The following is a 16,320-nucleotide window of genomic DNA, read 5'->3' as shown; positions in this document are numbered from 1 at the left end:
AATATAGGAGGTCAAAGGAGTACAAAAGATCTGCTCCGAGCCCCTCATCCGACATATGCTAAAATTCAGAGGTTGTCATTTCTTCAGGTTACATGGATGTGCATATTTCTGGGGCCTCAATTCATATCTAATTGATTTGCCATTTCTAGTGTAACAATCTTAATATCAATCACAGTGTTGGTGATAACAGTAGCAGCTTAAAATGTACCAGCGTTTCCTGGACTTTTGGCACAGATTATTTTATTATTTTATTTACTCCTTGAAGCATCCCAGGACATCAGTGTTAGCATTGTTTCCATTTTACAGATGAGGAAACTGAGTAACATACTCAGCATCCCCAGACAGGGGGTCGTCAACTCAAGCCCAGACCATCCGACTTCTCGGTCTTGGGTGCCTTATTTTATTTGGTATTCACCATATCGTTAACCAGCTACAGAACCTAACATTTGCTAACCTGACCATCCTTAAACTGCAAAGTTTCCTAACTAAAATATGGTGATGACGTTATGAAATCAAAGTTGTTCTGGCTGTGTTGTTTTGAACTCTAGAAATGATGGAATAGAATTCTGGATTCTGATAGAATTTATTGGATTCTTTAAAATGAAATGGATGACTTAGAGCAACATTTCTTGTTTTCCCCAAAGGTACCCCTTGGTCAGCCCCAGTTTAGTGTGGTGGAAAGAATGGGCTGAGGCTCGAACATAGGCAGCCCTCCCTCTGGCCTTTAGCATCTCTGTGCCTTGGTTTTCTGACTTGTAAAATGGGGTGATGATCCTGTGTGCCTCCTGGCTCGGGTGGAAAGCCCTGGCAGCTAGTTGGCACTTGTGAAATGGAACCCTTCCTGCTGCCATGTGCCTGGGCATAGATTTTTGCCGTGGATGGACCCAGAGACTCCGGAAGCTGCAGAGGTTGTAAAGGGCCCACCTCGAAGGTGCAGGGTTGTAGCGGGTCCCTAAAGCACACAGTGTTGAGCGTGGCTCCTGCTCCTGACCCTGCCGCTGCAGATGTGGGCGGCCACATGCCTTCTAGACCTAACTGCTGTGTGTTCTCCTCGAGGGCCCCTGGGATATGAGAACGCAGGGCTCCTGTCTCTTCCGCTATCACCCCAGGATCGTTCGACCGCCCGATGTTGCCAGCTTACTACTTGGTTGATGTTTGCTTTTACGCCAACCTTCATGGCACTTACTTTTTTTGGCCACTTGGCTTCCTCTTAAGCCATACTGGTGAAAAATTGGGTTTGATGGGCTAGTTACATTTTTTAATGCACTCCAAGTAGTTGCAAAACCATTCAGGCCAGCAGCGGTGGCCATCCACGGATGACCAGTGTCCTGTTTGGCAGCACGCTCTGAGCAACCCTGTGAGGAAGGTAAAAGATGAGTGAGACCCATCCAGGGTCCTCAGCAGGGCCTCCCTCCCAATCCTGGTGACTGACGCCGCTTTCTCTTCTGTCCCCTCCCTGTCCCCCCGCCCCGGCCCGGGTGACCCTCTGAAGCCCACGGCGTCTCCTGCCTCTTCGGCCGACATGGCCCCCATCAGCTCGGGGTCGTCCACCTGGACATCCTCCGGCATCCCCTTCTCCTTCGTCTCCATGGCCACCGGGATGGGCCCGTCGTCCAGCGGCAGCCAGGCCACCGTGGCCTCGGTGGTCACCAGCACGCTCCTCGCCGGCCTGGGCTTCAGCGGCGGGGGCATCCCCTCCTTCCCCAGCACCGTGTGGCCCACGCGCCTGCCCACGGCCGCCCCCGCCAGCAAGCAGGCCGTCAGGCCCGTGCTGGCCACCACCGAGGCCGTGGCCTCCCCGGGCCCCGACGGCGACTCGGCCCCCACCAGGGACGGCGAGGGCGCCGAGGAAGGGGAGAAGGATGAGAAGAGCGAGAGCGAGGACGGGGAGCGGGAGCACGAGGACGAGGGGGAGAAGGACTCGGAGAAGAAGAAGAGCGGGGCGCCCCACGCCGCCCAGGAGCCCCGGCAGGACGCGGCCAGCCCCACGCCCTCGGCCCCCAGCGGCACCGCCGAGGCGGGCGGGCCTCAGACGCTGCCCGGGCGCGGGCAGGAGCTCCCCGGCGTCCCCACCGGCCGGCCCGCCGACGACGTGAGGGATGCCCGCCCTGGCCCGGCCTCCGGCTCGGTCCCCTCCACCCAAGTGCCCCCCACAGCCACAGACGAGCGCTTCGAAGGCGGTGATCCCAGGAGGCCCCAGATGCCATCGAAAAGGCCCGTGTCCCGAGGGGACCGATTTTCCGAGGATAGCAAATTCATCACCGTTAATCCAGGTAAGAGGCCCGGTCCTCATTTGAGGCTCCTCGCTGCTGTGGGCAGCCTCACTCTTTTACAAAGAAAAAAAGAAAAAAATGGGATGGAAGATGAAGCTCCGGGAAGGGCTTCATGTTCCCGACATAGTGTATGTCCCTGGCATGAAAGATGTGTGTGTGTGTGTCTGTGTGTCCCTATTTTATTCTAATAAGAATGACCTCATCTCTTGTTGCTCAGATAAGGCCCCCTGGGATATTTGTTTCCTGATAAATTCCACTTAGCTCAGAATAACCCCCAGGATTTAAACTACACAGTGAGGAACGCCTGGATGGCTCTGTCGGCTACGGATCTGTCTTTGGCTCGGGTCGTGATCCCGAGGGTTCTGGGATCAAGTCCTGCGTTCGGCTCCCTGCTCAGCGGGGAGTCTGCTTCTCCCTCTGTCTCTCTGCCCTCCTCCTGCTTGTGTACTCGCTCACTTTCTCTCTCTCTCTCTCAGATAAATAAATAAAATCTTTAAACCAAGCTACGTGATGAAGCCAATGAATGAAAAAAGGCATCAATCTTAAGTTTATTCATTAAGATTTCATTCCTTATTCACTTACTCAGAGCAGCGCCTGTGTTTATGGCCTGCCTGCTTGGTGCCAGGCGCCGGGCGTGTGCTGCCCCGGGGAGGCACAGCCTCTGCCTCTGGAGGCCTGCTGACCGTCCGCAGGACGCGGTGATGAGGATGCTCAGGGCCTGCCGGCGGGGAAGCCAGAAAGCAGGGCGCAGTGCAGCAAACAAGCCAGTCGCTGGCTAGCCAGGAAGCTAGCTAACCAAAGTTGAAGACTGCGAATGGTAATGGGAAAGAAGCAAGGTCCTGTTGAAGAGAATCATGAGGAGGGCAGGGACCCGTCCTGACTAACATGGGCCAGGCTGGGGAAGGGACCTTCCCCTTGAAACCAAAAGCAGGAGGTGCTCAGTGTGGGGAGAGCTGGTGTTAGTCCTCCATCCTAGCCCAAGAAATAGGGCTCGCTCTCAGAGCCCCGTTTACTGTATGAATCACCCAGCCTATGGATGGTGAGACCAGGGCATGGCTGGTCTGGGCTTCGCCGTGAGGTGGGATCCCCGTCACCCATCACCCTGACCCATAGTGACGCGTTGCTCTATCCTGCGCTCAGATCCTAACGAACCATCCTGAGAGTCTCTGCGAGGCAGCCTTGAGCATGAGGGGGTTGTTATTGTTGTGAGGGGTTTTCTTAATAAGAAATTCTTCTTTTTGCCAGACTACAAGATGTTTAGCAACAATTTTTTTTGCATCTAAGCTGTTGTGGAGTTATAAGAGTGCAAAAAAAAAAAAGCAACTGGTAAATATTTATTTGCTTTTGCACTTGTAAACATTAAAATTCATCTAAAGCTGAGATCTCGTATGTTAAGATACAACTTAGAATAAATTTTCATGTTTTGAATTACGTTCCTCCTTAAAGCTGGTATGGACTCGTTTTTTAGAAGTTTGGGTTTCCAATGGGTGTTGCTCAGTTTGTCTTGGTTTTAGAGAAAGGTGTAGAGTACCCTCCTGTGGAGCCGAGTGAAGGAATTATTGGGCCGCTTATAAAGCTGATGCCATTCCTGCGTGAACTGTGACATTTCCTCTTGGAATTACTGAGAGACGGTAGAATGTCTTGCATTTGAAGATATTAAAAGAAGTACTTACGGAGTACCGATTGTGTACAGGGCACTGCACGAAGCCTTGAGAATAGAACACAGATCAAGGCAGGCTTCTGTCCTCTGAGGGTTGATGTTCCAGTGGGGGAGCTTGAGGATATTCCAGTTAACAAGTGCATAACGTCAAATAGTGGTAAGTGGTGAGGGTTGGAGAGGGGGGCAGCGTGGCATCAAATGGTCAAGGCATGACATTTGAGCAGAGACCCAAGCGATGAGGAGGTAGCCATGCAAAGATTCATGGAAGAGCATTCTAGGCTGCAGGAGGAATAGCAGATCCAGAGACCCAGAGTGGGGATTAATTTGGAATGGTCGAGGAGCGATCCGAAGGCCAGTGTGTTGTGGACCCTAGAGAGTCGGAAGGGGAGGGATAAGGGATGAGTTCACAGGTGGACAGAGCTTAGACCAGGAGGGGGCTCACCATCCACGCTGAGGATTTGATTCTAATTGAAATAGAAAACCAGTGGTGGATTTCAGCGGGAGACTCGCTCATCTGATTAACTTTTGTGAAAGACCACCCTGGCCTCTTTGTGGAGGTTATCCAGGGAAGGCAAGAGTGAACACAAGAAGCCCAGCGAGGAGGTGATGGCAGTGGCGGCTTGGACCAGTGGGGTTTCTCCAAAGACTAGTGGTAGACCTTGTCAAATACGGATCTTCATGCTTGAGTGGCTCTGCCTGTGGACTCCGGACGCTGATGAGGTAGTCTTCTCCGCCTGTTCCTCTTAAACACTTCCTTGCCCACGCTTCCGGTAAAGGTGGCTGTCGAGAGCTTAGGTTGAGAGTGTTCACACCTCGAGAGACTGGAGAGCAGTGGGGACCTGGACCTGCTCCAGGTGGGAGGAAATGAGGCCTTGTGATAGGAGTCAGATTCCAGGGAAAGGGAAGCACATGGTGAACCCTGGGGATTGGCAGCCTCAGGTTTGGCTGGGGCATGTGGGTCTCCAGCTTCAACCCTCAGGCATCCACGTGTGCAATCTTGGCAGAGTAGTGTTTGGAGTCAGGTCACCCCAGTAGCCTCTGTCCCATATTCTCTCTGGCTGCTCAGGTGGTCTCTGCTCAGGTTCTCGTCTGTAAAATGGGGGAATAACAAGCTCTCAGTTGCAGGCGGGGGTGCAGATAAATGGAGTCGTTCTTGCTCTCCGCAGCCCAAAGGCCACAAAATCACAATGGTGACTATGGGGAGGCCCCCAGAAGGTCCTTCTTTTGTAGCATCCCTGGACATTACAGAGCATGCCAAGATTCTGGTCCCCAGTGAGCTGGCGTTCAAAATGACCTCCAGGAACTGTGTGCTCTTTCTCCAAACTGGTAAACTGGAGTATCTCCCTCACCAGGTTCATCTCAGTGGGAAGGTTCACGTCTCAAAGCCTTGTGGGCTATAAGGTCTCTGTGGAAGCTCGTCAACCCCGCCAGGTAGCACAAAAGCAGCCAGGACAATATGTTAGTGAGCAGATGTGGTTGAGTTCCAGCAAAGCTCTGTTTACAGAAACAGACAGCGGGCCTGGTTCGATCTGCGAGGCAGCATGTGCCGACCCCTGGTTTAAGCAGAAGTATGTGTGTGCTTGTTGGTTGATGAAGGATATGAGTGATTGAATGGAAAACCCCCAACCCCACAGCAGTCCATGAGTCCTGCCGCCTCCTCTCGTCTTGCCTCCAGCCTAGCATTTACTTTTTCAATAAAGTCACCATCGCCTTCATGTTAGTGGTGACGTTTTAAAGACTGCGTGTACATTTGTGTAAATCTCATTTAGTTTTTCTTCACAGTGAGTAAAAGCAATTATTGTAATCAATGTTTAGCATCCCTTTTTTTTTTTCTTTTTTGGAGATTGGGTGTGGAGGGGCAGAAAGGGGAGAGAATCTCAAGCAAACTCCCCACCGAGTGCAGAGCCCGACGTGGGGCTCAATCCCAAGACTCCAAGACTGTGACCTGAGCCTAAATCAAGAGTTAGACACAACGGTCTCAGCCACCCAGGCACCCCTATATTTAGCCTCTTTTTTTTAATAAATTTATTTTTTATTGGTGTTCAATTTGTCAACATACAGAATAACACCCAGTGCTCATCCCGTCAAGTGCCCACCTCAGTGCCCGTCACCCAGTCACCCCCACCCCCCCGCCCTCCTCCCCTTCCACCACCCCTAGTTCGTTTCCCAGAGTTAGGAGTCTTCATGTTCTGTCTCCCTTTCTGATATTTCCCACTTAGCCTCTTTGGAACAAGCATTCACATTTAAATTTACAGACTATGGGATCCCTGGGTGGCGCAGCGGTTTGGCGCCTGCCTTTGGCCCAGGGCGCGATCCTGGAGACCCAGGATCAAATCCCACATCGGGCTCCCGGTGCATGGAGCCTGCTTCTCCCTCTGCCTGTGTCTCTGCCTCTCTCTCTCTCTGTAACTATCATAAATAAATAAAAATTAAAAAAAAATATTAAAAAACTAAAAAATAAATTTACAGACTATGTTATAGTTTGACCAGCATCTCCAAAAGGCTCGTTTTAAATTCCCTTGAAGTTTGATAACATCTTTTTAAGTCCTGTGAGTAGCAGCTTTAGTATTAACTCACACGGAAGGAGGAGTCCTTCTGTGGAAGAAGTAGCAAACTCAGACAACTACAGAAGTCAGACAGGTGGTATCAGTGAGAGAAGAGGCCCAGGTGGTGGATATTAGGGAATAGTGAGGACTACAGCCAACCAGAGTGCCGGGGTCTTTTCTAAAGAGGACAGCCTCACTCAATCCCCTGATTGTAGCCAATGAAGAGATGCCTCGTGAGCCAGAAACCCAAGTCCTTACGTGCAGAGAATCTCCTAATTTTTAAGTGAGTTCCAATTTTTAAAACATTTTATTTTTTCTCCTTTCTTTCTTTTTTTTGTTTTGTTTTGTTTTGTTTTCACATATGCCAAACTAAACATATCCCTGGCTGGGTAGGTAGGAACCACTGGTGCTTGGCTTCAACTGTAGAGCTAATTGCTATAGTTACAGCTGCCCCGGAAGCCAATGGGAAGGATTAAAGGCCTCCATACAGCCACTCTTGTCTATTTGTTACCATCTGCTAGTGTGAAGCCCTCGATGGGATGTGTGCTGCATGGAAATCCGACCTGGCTCCTCTCTGAGCAGCCCCAGCCAGAACGTGGTGCAGGCCCCCCTCAGTAGCCAGTTGATGCAATAACATGTTCTTGGGGTGGTGTGCAGTATAGCATGCCCTAGCAGAAGCATTGGAAGGTGGGCGTAGTCTATCAAAGTATCATTTAGTGCTAGCGTTTTCCATTTTTGTTTCCTCAAATCAGGGAAAGCCCCTTTTCAGACTGAATCTTGCCCAGAACCTATATAAACACTCATTCACTGAAAGTTTGCAGCTGCCTCCTTTGGGGCAGCCCTGAGCCAGGTGCTTAAAGGATGGCCCAGTTCAGGGGCCCCCTACCACAGTCTCCTGGCCTCATCTTGTCCAGACCATGAGCTAAGAACGGTCAGAGTCAGTTTGGCCTCCTGTTCTGCCTTTTTTTTTTTTTTTTTTTAAGATGTATTTATTTTAGGTGGGGGCCAGGGTAGAAGGAGAGGGAGAGAGAGTCACTAGCACGGAGCCCGACCAGGGGCTCGATCCTGTGACCCTGAGATCACAATCCGAGCTGAAACCAAGAGTGGTTTGCTTAAACCGCCTGAGCCACCCAGACACCCCTGCTGTTCTGCTTTGGGCTACAGTGGAGGGCGCCAAGCTCCAACCATACCACTGCTTTGTGCAAACCCATGAGGTACCCCTTTGGAACCCTCAAGCTCTGAGGAACCCATCTCGAAAACCTTCCATTATAGAAACAATAATATTGCTGGTTAACGTTAGTTCCATGCTGGTGTTGCCCCTGCTAGAAGCCCATGTTTGTAGTCCTACTGCACCCCTGTGGGGGCTGTGCTGTCCTTGTTGCCTTGGGCCAGTGAGTAAACTGAGGCTCAGAAAGCTAAGGAACATGTCCATGACAAGACAGAGCTCAGACACGGCCCCTGACTCCAGAGTCCAGGGGAGTCCTCCTCATGTGGTGCTGCTTTCCTTCTGGCTTTGAGCTTATTCCCCGAGTCGGCAACACAAGATGATTTCAGAGGACGTGTTAATCATTAAGTGAATATTTGAAAATGTACTTTAGAAAGAAATAGCGGTTTTCCGTTTATGGTAGATGTTCTCAACCAGAGAGGCTTCTGTCCCCCAAATATTGCATTTGGTAATATCTGGAAACATTTCTGGGTGTCACGCTTCATGGGAAGGGGGCTGCTCCTGGCATCTACTTGGGTAGAAACCAGGAATGCTATTGATCAGCCTGCACTGCACAGGCTAGCCCCTCACAACAAAGACCCACCTGGTCCCAAATGTCAACTGTGCTCTGGTCGAGAAACCCTGATCTATCACGTTAATAGGAAGTTTCCTTTTCAAAGTCCACTCGAGGAAGGCAATAGTTAAGGACAGAAATAAATCCTAAGACAGGTTTGTCTTCACAAACCTGGGGCAGAAATAGGGCAGAAATATGAGACTCAGCTGGAGTGTATGGAGGTGGAGGGAAATGCAGCACACTTTATTTAAAATAGATCATGGCAGGCATTTGTGTGGACTCTCCAAAGAGTTTGCAGCCAGGGCTAGTTTTGGTGGTCAGGTTCCATTTCTTGGAGATGTTTTTTAGATTATCCTGCTTGTCCCTGTTCTTGGCTGTCATCTTCCTAGGAGTGTCAGATGGCATTAGCTGGGAATGGCTTGATGGAGTTCCTCAGTACCAGGTGGTTGTTTCCTCCCAGAAAGTATCTGGGTCCTTGGAGGTTTTCTTTCTTTCTTTCTTTTTTTTTTTCAAGATTTTATTTATTTATTCATGAGAGACACAGAGAGGCAGAGACATGGGTGGAGGGAGAGGCGGGCTGCCTGCTGAGCAGGAAGCCCAATGTGGGGCTCAACCCTGGGACCCTGGGATCACGACCTGAGCCGGAGGCAGACGCTCAGCCACTGAGCCACCCAGATGCCCCTTCTTGGAAGTTTCCCCACTAAGTGATCTTTGAACGAGGACAGATTTTGCATCTCTCGGTGTGGAAAACCAGACCGCACTGAGAACAAGAAGGTTTCCAAAAAGGTTGGGGTCAGGAATTCAGGTTGTAGTGCTTATCTGACTTAAGGTGGTGTGCAGCCTCTGTCCCAACTGATGGCAGAGCCACATGATGTTGCAAAGAAGCGTCTGCAAAGCTGGCAGTTTGGTAGGGTTGGGATCAGCGTAGTTACGGGGCTTAGAATTAAATTGGGATTTATCAAACATCTTCAGTTTTCCAACACCTAATTGAAGGAGACACGACATACTATTGTTTGATTGTTTGAGTGTGATGAAGTGAGCTCTCTGTGAAGGGGTAAGGAGTGCTTATTCACAAGAACTCCGGGTGGTAATATAAATGGAAACACATGATGCTCTACTCCAGCTCAGGCATGGTAATGGGAGCACAGAGCCTGTGTCCCCTTGCAGGAGAATATATGCATTTGTAACGGACAGTCCTGTTTCTGCAACCATGGTTTAGATCATGTCGGGGCTCCAGAAAAATAAAGACAAATTTTGTGGCCCTGTAAAAAAAACCAGCCACCTTTTCAGTTGGCCACCTTTTCAGGAGGCTACCATCAAAACAAAACAAAACAGAAAAATAACAAACGTTGGCGAAGATGTAGAGAATTTGGAACGCTTGTGCACTGTTGGTGGGAATGTGAAATGGTACAGCCGCTGTAGAAAACAATATGGTGGTTCCTTAAAAAATTAAAAATAGAACTCCCATATGATCCAGCAATCCAACTGCTGGGTATATACCCAAAAGAATTGAAAGCAGGATCTTGAAGAGATATTTGTACATTCGTGCTCATAGCAACATTATTTACAGTAGCCGAGGGATGCACATTTGGGTTGTTACCCAAACAGATGAATGGATGAATAAAATGTGGTCCATACATACAATGGGATGTCATTCAGCCTCAGAAAGGAAGAACATTCTGATACACGCTGCAACATGGGTGAACCTTGAGAACATTATGCTATGTGAAATAAGCCAGTCACAAAAAGACAAATGTTATGATTCCACTTGGATGAGGTGCCTAGAGTCAAAGTCATAGAGGCAGAGAGAGAAAGGTAGGTGGCAAAGGCAGGGGGTGGAGGGAGTTTTGCTTTAACGGGCATTGAGTTTTCATTTTGCTGGTGAAAAACAGATTCTGAAGGTTGGTTGCACAACAGTAAGAATACACTTGACACTACTGAACCTCACTTTTAGAAACGGTTAAGATGGTAAGTTTTAAGTGTTGGTTTGTTTTTTTTTTTACCACAGTTTTTGGGGTGTTTTTTTTTTTAAGCAGCTGTCTTAATTCACGGATGTGGGTGGTTTTTAATGAGTGGTGTTACTCAGAACAAACGTAGTCAAGTTGCCCGCAATTGAACCACAGGCTAGATTATAACTGTGTAGTCTGTCCTTCTCTTGATCTTTCCTGAAAAGTGAAAGAATCCCGCTTTCGCCTACTCCTGATCGTGGTCTTTTGGATCCAAGCTCGTTTTAGTCTTGACAGCGTAGGGGTTGTTGTCCTGTAGCAGAAGTTGAGCCCTTACCATGGGGTAGGAAGCATTTCAGATGCGTCCATCTGATGTATCACTGCCTGTAGCATTTATAGTACATTGTACTCCGTTTTTATTTGCTTCTACTGGGATGAGAGCCAAGCCAGTAAAAGGCAAACAGCATTAATTCAGTGATGACATATGCCACTGAAAACTGTTTTTCTTTTCTTTTTTTTTTTTTTTTTTAATTTTTTTAAAAGGCAGAATGGAGGCACTTTACTCAGATTCTGCTGGATGCTGAAATAAAAGCTGGGAGGAGGAAGGGGTATGGGAGGTCATTAATCCTTGCCTCCCTTCTACAAATGTTCAGAGCAGGTTAGTTAGCATCTTGCTCTAAGTATTATCTAGAAGACATTTGGGAAGCAGGCTCATTCTCTGAGTTCCAGTGCTGGCTGGCTCCCCTCTTCCTACCTTCCTACCTTCCCAGCAGCCCTTTATCACAGCCATGGAGGTGGAGGGAGAGGTGGGTGTAATTAGTTGGTACCCCCATCCCATTTCATCCCAGCACACATGGACCAGCAAGATGCAGCCCTAGAATGAGTATGAAAAAGGTCCAAGTTCACTGACAGGAATGGCCCCCATTGCATGGTTGGAGCAGTGGCCTGGTTAATTCCTAATCGGCTGAAAAATAAAATCTCTTTGGAAAGAAGTATTGAACGAGGAAAGGTTCCTTGTCCAGAAGCAGCTTCTTCTCTTGAGCCAGGTTAGTGATCTCAGAATCCTGGTCAGGAGTTTCTTAAACCATGACTCTTGCTTTTGATGATGAGGCCCTGTGAGAAGATGCAAGTCCGTGTTCTGCTCATTCCTCGGGTCAGAGTGTCCCCCTGCCCCCGGCAGACTGCAAGTAGACTGGCCAGAGTGAGCTGCCAGCAGGGCCAGGGGTGAGGACAACAGGTCTGGTGTGAGGCCTCAGGGAGCAGCGAGGACTGTGGCAAACTAGGTGAGACATGCCTTGCCTGAAGAGAGCGTGCTGCTGGGTTCCAGCTGATGTTTGCCTTGTGAGAATTCAGGCCAGTGTTGCCAACCTCAAACATTACTGGTAGGCGATCCCATTGTTGGTTTATGTGAACTCTATTGCTCATTAATGTTGGCAGCTACCTCACCATCTAATAATAATTAGTGGGGGTGGGGGTGCCAAGCCAGGCACACGTGTGTGGGCTGCCAGTTCACACAACCAACCCACGGCGGGCAGGAATCGAGGGCTAGTCCTGCTGGGAAAACCAGCCCATCTGGGTAAATCCGAGGTGGAGATGGGGAGAGGAAAAGCTCCATTCACTCAAAGGGCCTGCACTCATTTTGGGGTCAGGAATTTGGTCATCGGGAGGTAAGCACGCCCCCCAGGACCTGGGCCGGCCCTCTTAGGAGGCAGCTGGGCCACAAGCGAAGCTCTGAATGAAAGTGAGCCTCTCCCAAAAATGGGCAATGTCTAATTTTACCACTCTGGCATCACTATTGCTTGGCTCCATTGAAAGGAAGAGAAGAATGAACTCTCTGGATGCCACGTCTGTGTTAGGCACTGACTGTGCTTCATGCCTGGCCGGTGAGGCCATCTTCAGGCGCTTGGGACCCGCGCGGTCACGCAGAGCCCTGTGCTCCCCGCCAAGCTCTCCGTCCCCACCTTGGAACTCTTGAACTGGGGGCCCCCTGATTGCATTCCGCATCTGGCTCTGTAAATGATGTGACCAGAATTTGCACAGTCTTCCCCATGTTGGATTATCTCATTTACTCCTTACAAGTCCTCTGATGGGACTATTATCATGGCTTCCTTTGATAGAGGAGGGCCTGCAGGCTCAGAGACGGGCAGTCACTTACCCAGAGTCACCCAGCCAGTAAGGCCTGAGCCAGAATTTGTAATCAGGTCAGCCTGACTCTGAAGTGCAGGATGCTGATTGTACTGAATAGTTGATAGGATGTTCCGGTCTCTGGGGGCCTTAGCTTGGGGAAGATTGTTGGGGGACTGAAGGTCCAGGAGTAAGAGAATCTCTACCCAGCCCAGGCAGTATGTTATGTGTGCCTACTAGTTCCTGGTAGTTGACCATTTTATTACACTTTGTCCTTTGAGGGCCAGGCCACAGACTGAGTCAGGCAGCAGGACAGGCATTTCTTCGGAAGGACAGCAAGAAGTGTGGTGTGGTCTTATCTCAGGGCCAACTGTGAGGTTCTGCTTCCGCACTGGCAGCCTCTGGCGCTAATGCCTGGCTCATCTGAGCTTCTGTGTGATTGCCGCCTACACTCTCAGATCTTACAGGGCGATCACATTCAGCAGACACCCAACGAGCACCCAGCATCTGCCTTATGCTGCTGGGGTGTTGACAAGGGAATGGAATGGCGATGATGATCATCCCCGTCGGTAACATTAGCCAGGTGTCAAATGGCTACCTGGCAACGTTCTAAGTGTTTTATACGTACGGGTTCTTTGAATCCTCACGTCCCACGGTGTAGTAGGCAATATTATCGTCTCCTTCTCCCGATGAGGAAACGAATGCACAGAGAGGTTAAGTAACTTGCCCAGAGTTGCAGAGCTAGTAGGAGACCAGGCTTCACTGTTCTTCCATGTACAGATGGGAGTCAGCCCTCCCCCTGGGGAGCTTGTAGTTATAACTGAGTGTGCTGTGTACAGTAAGAGAAGCACATGATGAGGGTGTTGATGAGGACAAGAGAAAGTACGCAGCATTGCTCAATGCCAGGTGCGTCTTCCCGTTGAATTTCGCTACCACTCCTGTGAGGCAGGTTCTTTATATTTTTTATAGAGGAAGAACTCCAGGCCCAGAGTGATTCAGGTTATTGATTGAAAGTCACCTAGAAAGTGGCAGAGTCAGGATTTGAACCTGTGATCGGAACTCTGCTCAGCGCCCCAGAGATAGCACAGACCGAAGACTTGGGAGAGTCTTTCGCCTCACGGAGAAAGTAGCACCTGAACCAAGAGCGGGGGATAAGTGGGAGCTTCTGGGGCCAGCATGGGAAAGGCATTCCTGGAAGTGGGATGACAGGGATAGAGGTGAAGAAGTGGGGCCTACCGTGGCCTGTCAAGGTCACACTGGTTGGATGGGTGTTCCTGGAACATAGCGGGGGCGGGGGGGAGCAGAAGGAAATAATGAGAGTTGGGGGCAGGCCTAGCTGTCCTTGAGAGCAGTGAGGAATCCCCCCAGGGAGGGACAGGAGCAGAGTTCGTGTGGTTGTGTACAGATGCGGTGAGCTTCCAGGCTCCTGGTGCTGCGCAGACAAAGCAGCACAGTGAGTGTGACCATGAAATCAACCTTCTCGTGCCTCACGTGGAAGTCCAGTAGCACGTGTATTTTTGCCTGGCATCTAGGGCAACGACCCGGGCAAATCCAGCTGCTTGCAGAACAGTCTTTTTTAGGTTTTCACACTGAGAGGTGTGGCTGAGGAGGTTCACTCCTCTATCCCTTCAAAACCAAATTCTCGGGACAGCTGGGTGGCTCAGAGATTGAGCGTCTGCCTTCCGCCCAGGGTGTGATCCTGGAGTCCCAGGATTGAGTCCTGCATCGGGCTCCCTGCATGGAGCCTGCTTCTCCCTCTGCCGGTGTCTCTGCCTCTCTCTGTGTGTCTCTCATGAATAAATACATAAATAAATCTTTAAAACACACACCCACACCCCACACACAAAATTCTCACACAAGCACTGTGAATGTTAGAGAAATGACTCAGTCACGCGACCTGAGGTTGAGCCTAGCCGGGCCCCAGGCTAGCTGTGACGTCCAGACTCCTGCTCTGCAGACTGTTCTCTCCTCTGGCAAGTCTTTTGTGAGACCCGAGGCTCCCTGCGAATCTGATGAAAACCGGCACCCTCACTTTGTGGGGGACGAGAGAGGGACAGATGTAGTGGCGGACACATGGGATTTCTGGGACAATGGAACATGCCATTGACCCTCAGACCTTCTGGAGCATGACTCCGAAGGCCCAGAAATTCTGGAGCAGCCACTGTTCACTGGTTTTAGGATGGCAGTGCTACTCTAAGAGCTGGTGTTTCCAGTGACTGTTCAGAGAGATGCATGTGAGGGACTATTTTGGCCAACGGTCCTTTTCAGTGCTTTAGGATGAGTAGGACTTGGAGTTTGCATTTGGTCTCCTCCCCTGCCTTGCCTGTTACTACCAGGTTAGTAGCCCAGGCAAGAAACCTTTTCTGTCCAGAGGCAGGGAGAGAAAGAAGACCTAGAGAGTTCCCCCAGTTTGCAAAGGTCTCCCAGGGTCGATACTGAATTCACCAGGCATGTGGCCTGTAATGTCAATCCTCCTGCCCTGTTTTCCATGAATAGGACTTTCTCCGTCTCTAAGATCCTCCCAACCATCCGCCAGATAATTGCCTGGCTGGGCTGCCCCCTGCTGGAGCCCAGCAGAGTTATTCTCGACGTAACTCCGGTTCTTGTAACTGGTCCCCAGAGCTTTGCTATTAGAGCATTAGGTGGAGGGAGAGCGTGCACATCTGATCCTTGGAAGCCTCAGCTGGCAAGTCTGCAGCAGCTTCCAATGCTCTTGGGACTAGAAGCTCTTCTTAATTCAGCTTCTAGGGCTCTGGCTGATGTGGCCACTACCGCTCCATCTCGGTCCCCCTCGTTCTCACGCTCACTGTCCAGAACACACTTCGTCCCTGCACTCCACCCGGCTAACTCCCCTTCTCCCTCCAGAACCCTTAGGCTAGGAACCCTCTTCCCCCTGTACACACCCCGTGGGCTCTCCCTGGCATCCCATTCATTTCATCCTAATTCCTTGCTCTCGTGTCCGCCTCTCCCCCTTGCAGTGATTCGCGCCCCCCCAGCACAGGGCTGTTGCTGTCTGACGTCCTGCTGCACCCCGATCCCCGCACACCATGTTTGGCACACTCTGGGGACACGGCCAGTAGCCGTGCAATGAGAGATTGTGGAGCGAGGGGTCCAGAGCAATGGGCCGGCAGAGTTAGGGAGCTAGTCTCTAAGCCGTGGAGTGCCGTGCTGCGCCTGGCCCTGGCCCCGGCCCTGTGTGATGCCCCGGGCTGCGCAGGAAACCAAGGAGGCCGTCACAGTAAGCCAGAAGAAGCCGGTGAAAGCTCTGTAACGCACTTCTTCGCCACTCAGGAGCAGCCTTGGCTCTTTATAGATCTGCTCCCGGGGCCAATCCTTTCTTTCCTGGTCAGCCCACCTCCTCTGGCTTGCAAACCCAGCCTGATTTCGCCACGCACTGAGGCCACCCTGCAGAGGGACACTGGGCTGGCTGAAAGCTGGCCCAGTTTTGGCCGCGCAGAAGGATCCTTGCTGAGCGCAAGTCAGCCTGCAGCCAGCTGCACATTTTTCCAGGGACCTCTTCCCAAGCTCACATTTCACCTTTGCTTCCTCGCCACCTGCCTCCCGTGACTGTGTGTGAGCACCCCGATCTTCCCAGCCCGCACACCGTCTCGGAGCTTCATGTGCGCCCCCTGGAGATTTCCAGCCATCTTCCCCGCGGTATAAAGGAGAGCGGGTTCCTTCTGGAGACTCCTGGGGACTTGTGAAGATCCCCAGGGCCTGCTTGGGTAAGGGGCATCTGCGGCCCAGGCCGGATCCCAGATCATTTCAGACTTCTTCTGTGAAGCTCTAGACTGGCTGCCCCCAGCGCGAGGCATAGCTTCCTCTCTCTGGTTGTCTGAACTTTTAAAAGGGTGGGGGTGGGGAGGCATGGGTTAAGAGGAAAAGCTGCAGAAACAGAAGCTCTGGGGGTCTGGGTGCTGGGAGCCTCAGAGTGGAAGCATCTGGGTGCTCCCCGTGGACTGTGCTGTAATCGAGTCTGTGAGTCTCTGGCTG

At 50.8% G+C, this 16,320-nt stretch overlaps 1 protein-coding gene across 5 annotated transcripts in view; it reads left to right on the top strand.

Annotated features, from left to right (window-relative positions):
• Positions 1 to 16,320, top strand: part of PTPRG (protein tyrosine phosphatase receptor type G) — a 706,326-nt gene that overhangs the window by 605,735 nt on the left and 84,271 nt on the right. For all 5 annotated transcript variants that reach the window (XM_072785567.1, XM_072785566.1, XM_072785569.1 and 2 more), the window contains one exon: positions 1,493 to 2,273. In XM_072785567.1, coding sequence (XP_072641668.1) covers positions 1,493 to 2,273 — 781 coding nt within the window. The remainder of the gene's footprint in view (positions 1 to 1,492; positions 2,274 to 16,320) is intronic.

This window comes from Canis lupus, chromosome 19 (assembly GCF_048164855.1).
Source record: "Canis lupus baileyi chromosome 19, mCanLup2.hap1, whole genome shotgun sequence".
Lineage (NCBI taxonomy): Eukaryota > Metazoa > Chordata > Mammalia > Carnivora > Canidae > Canis > Canis lupus.
The sequence above is the reverse complement of the archived record's forward strand: the minus strand, read 5'-3'. Positions and strand labels throughout refer to the sequence as shown.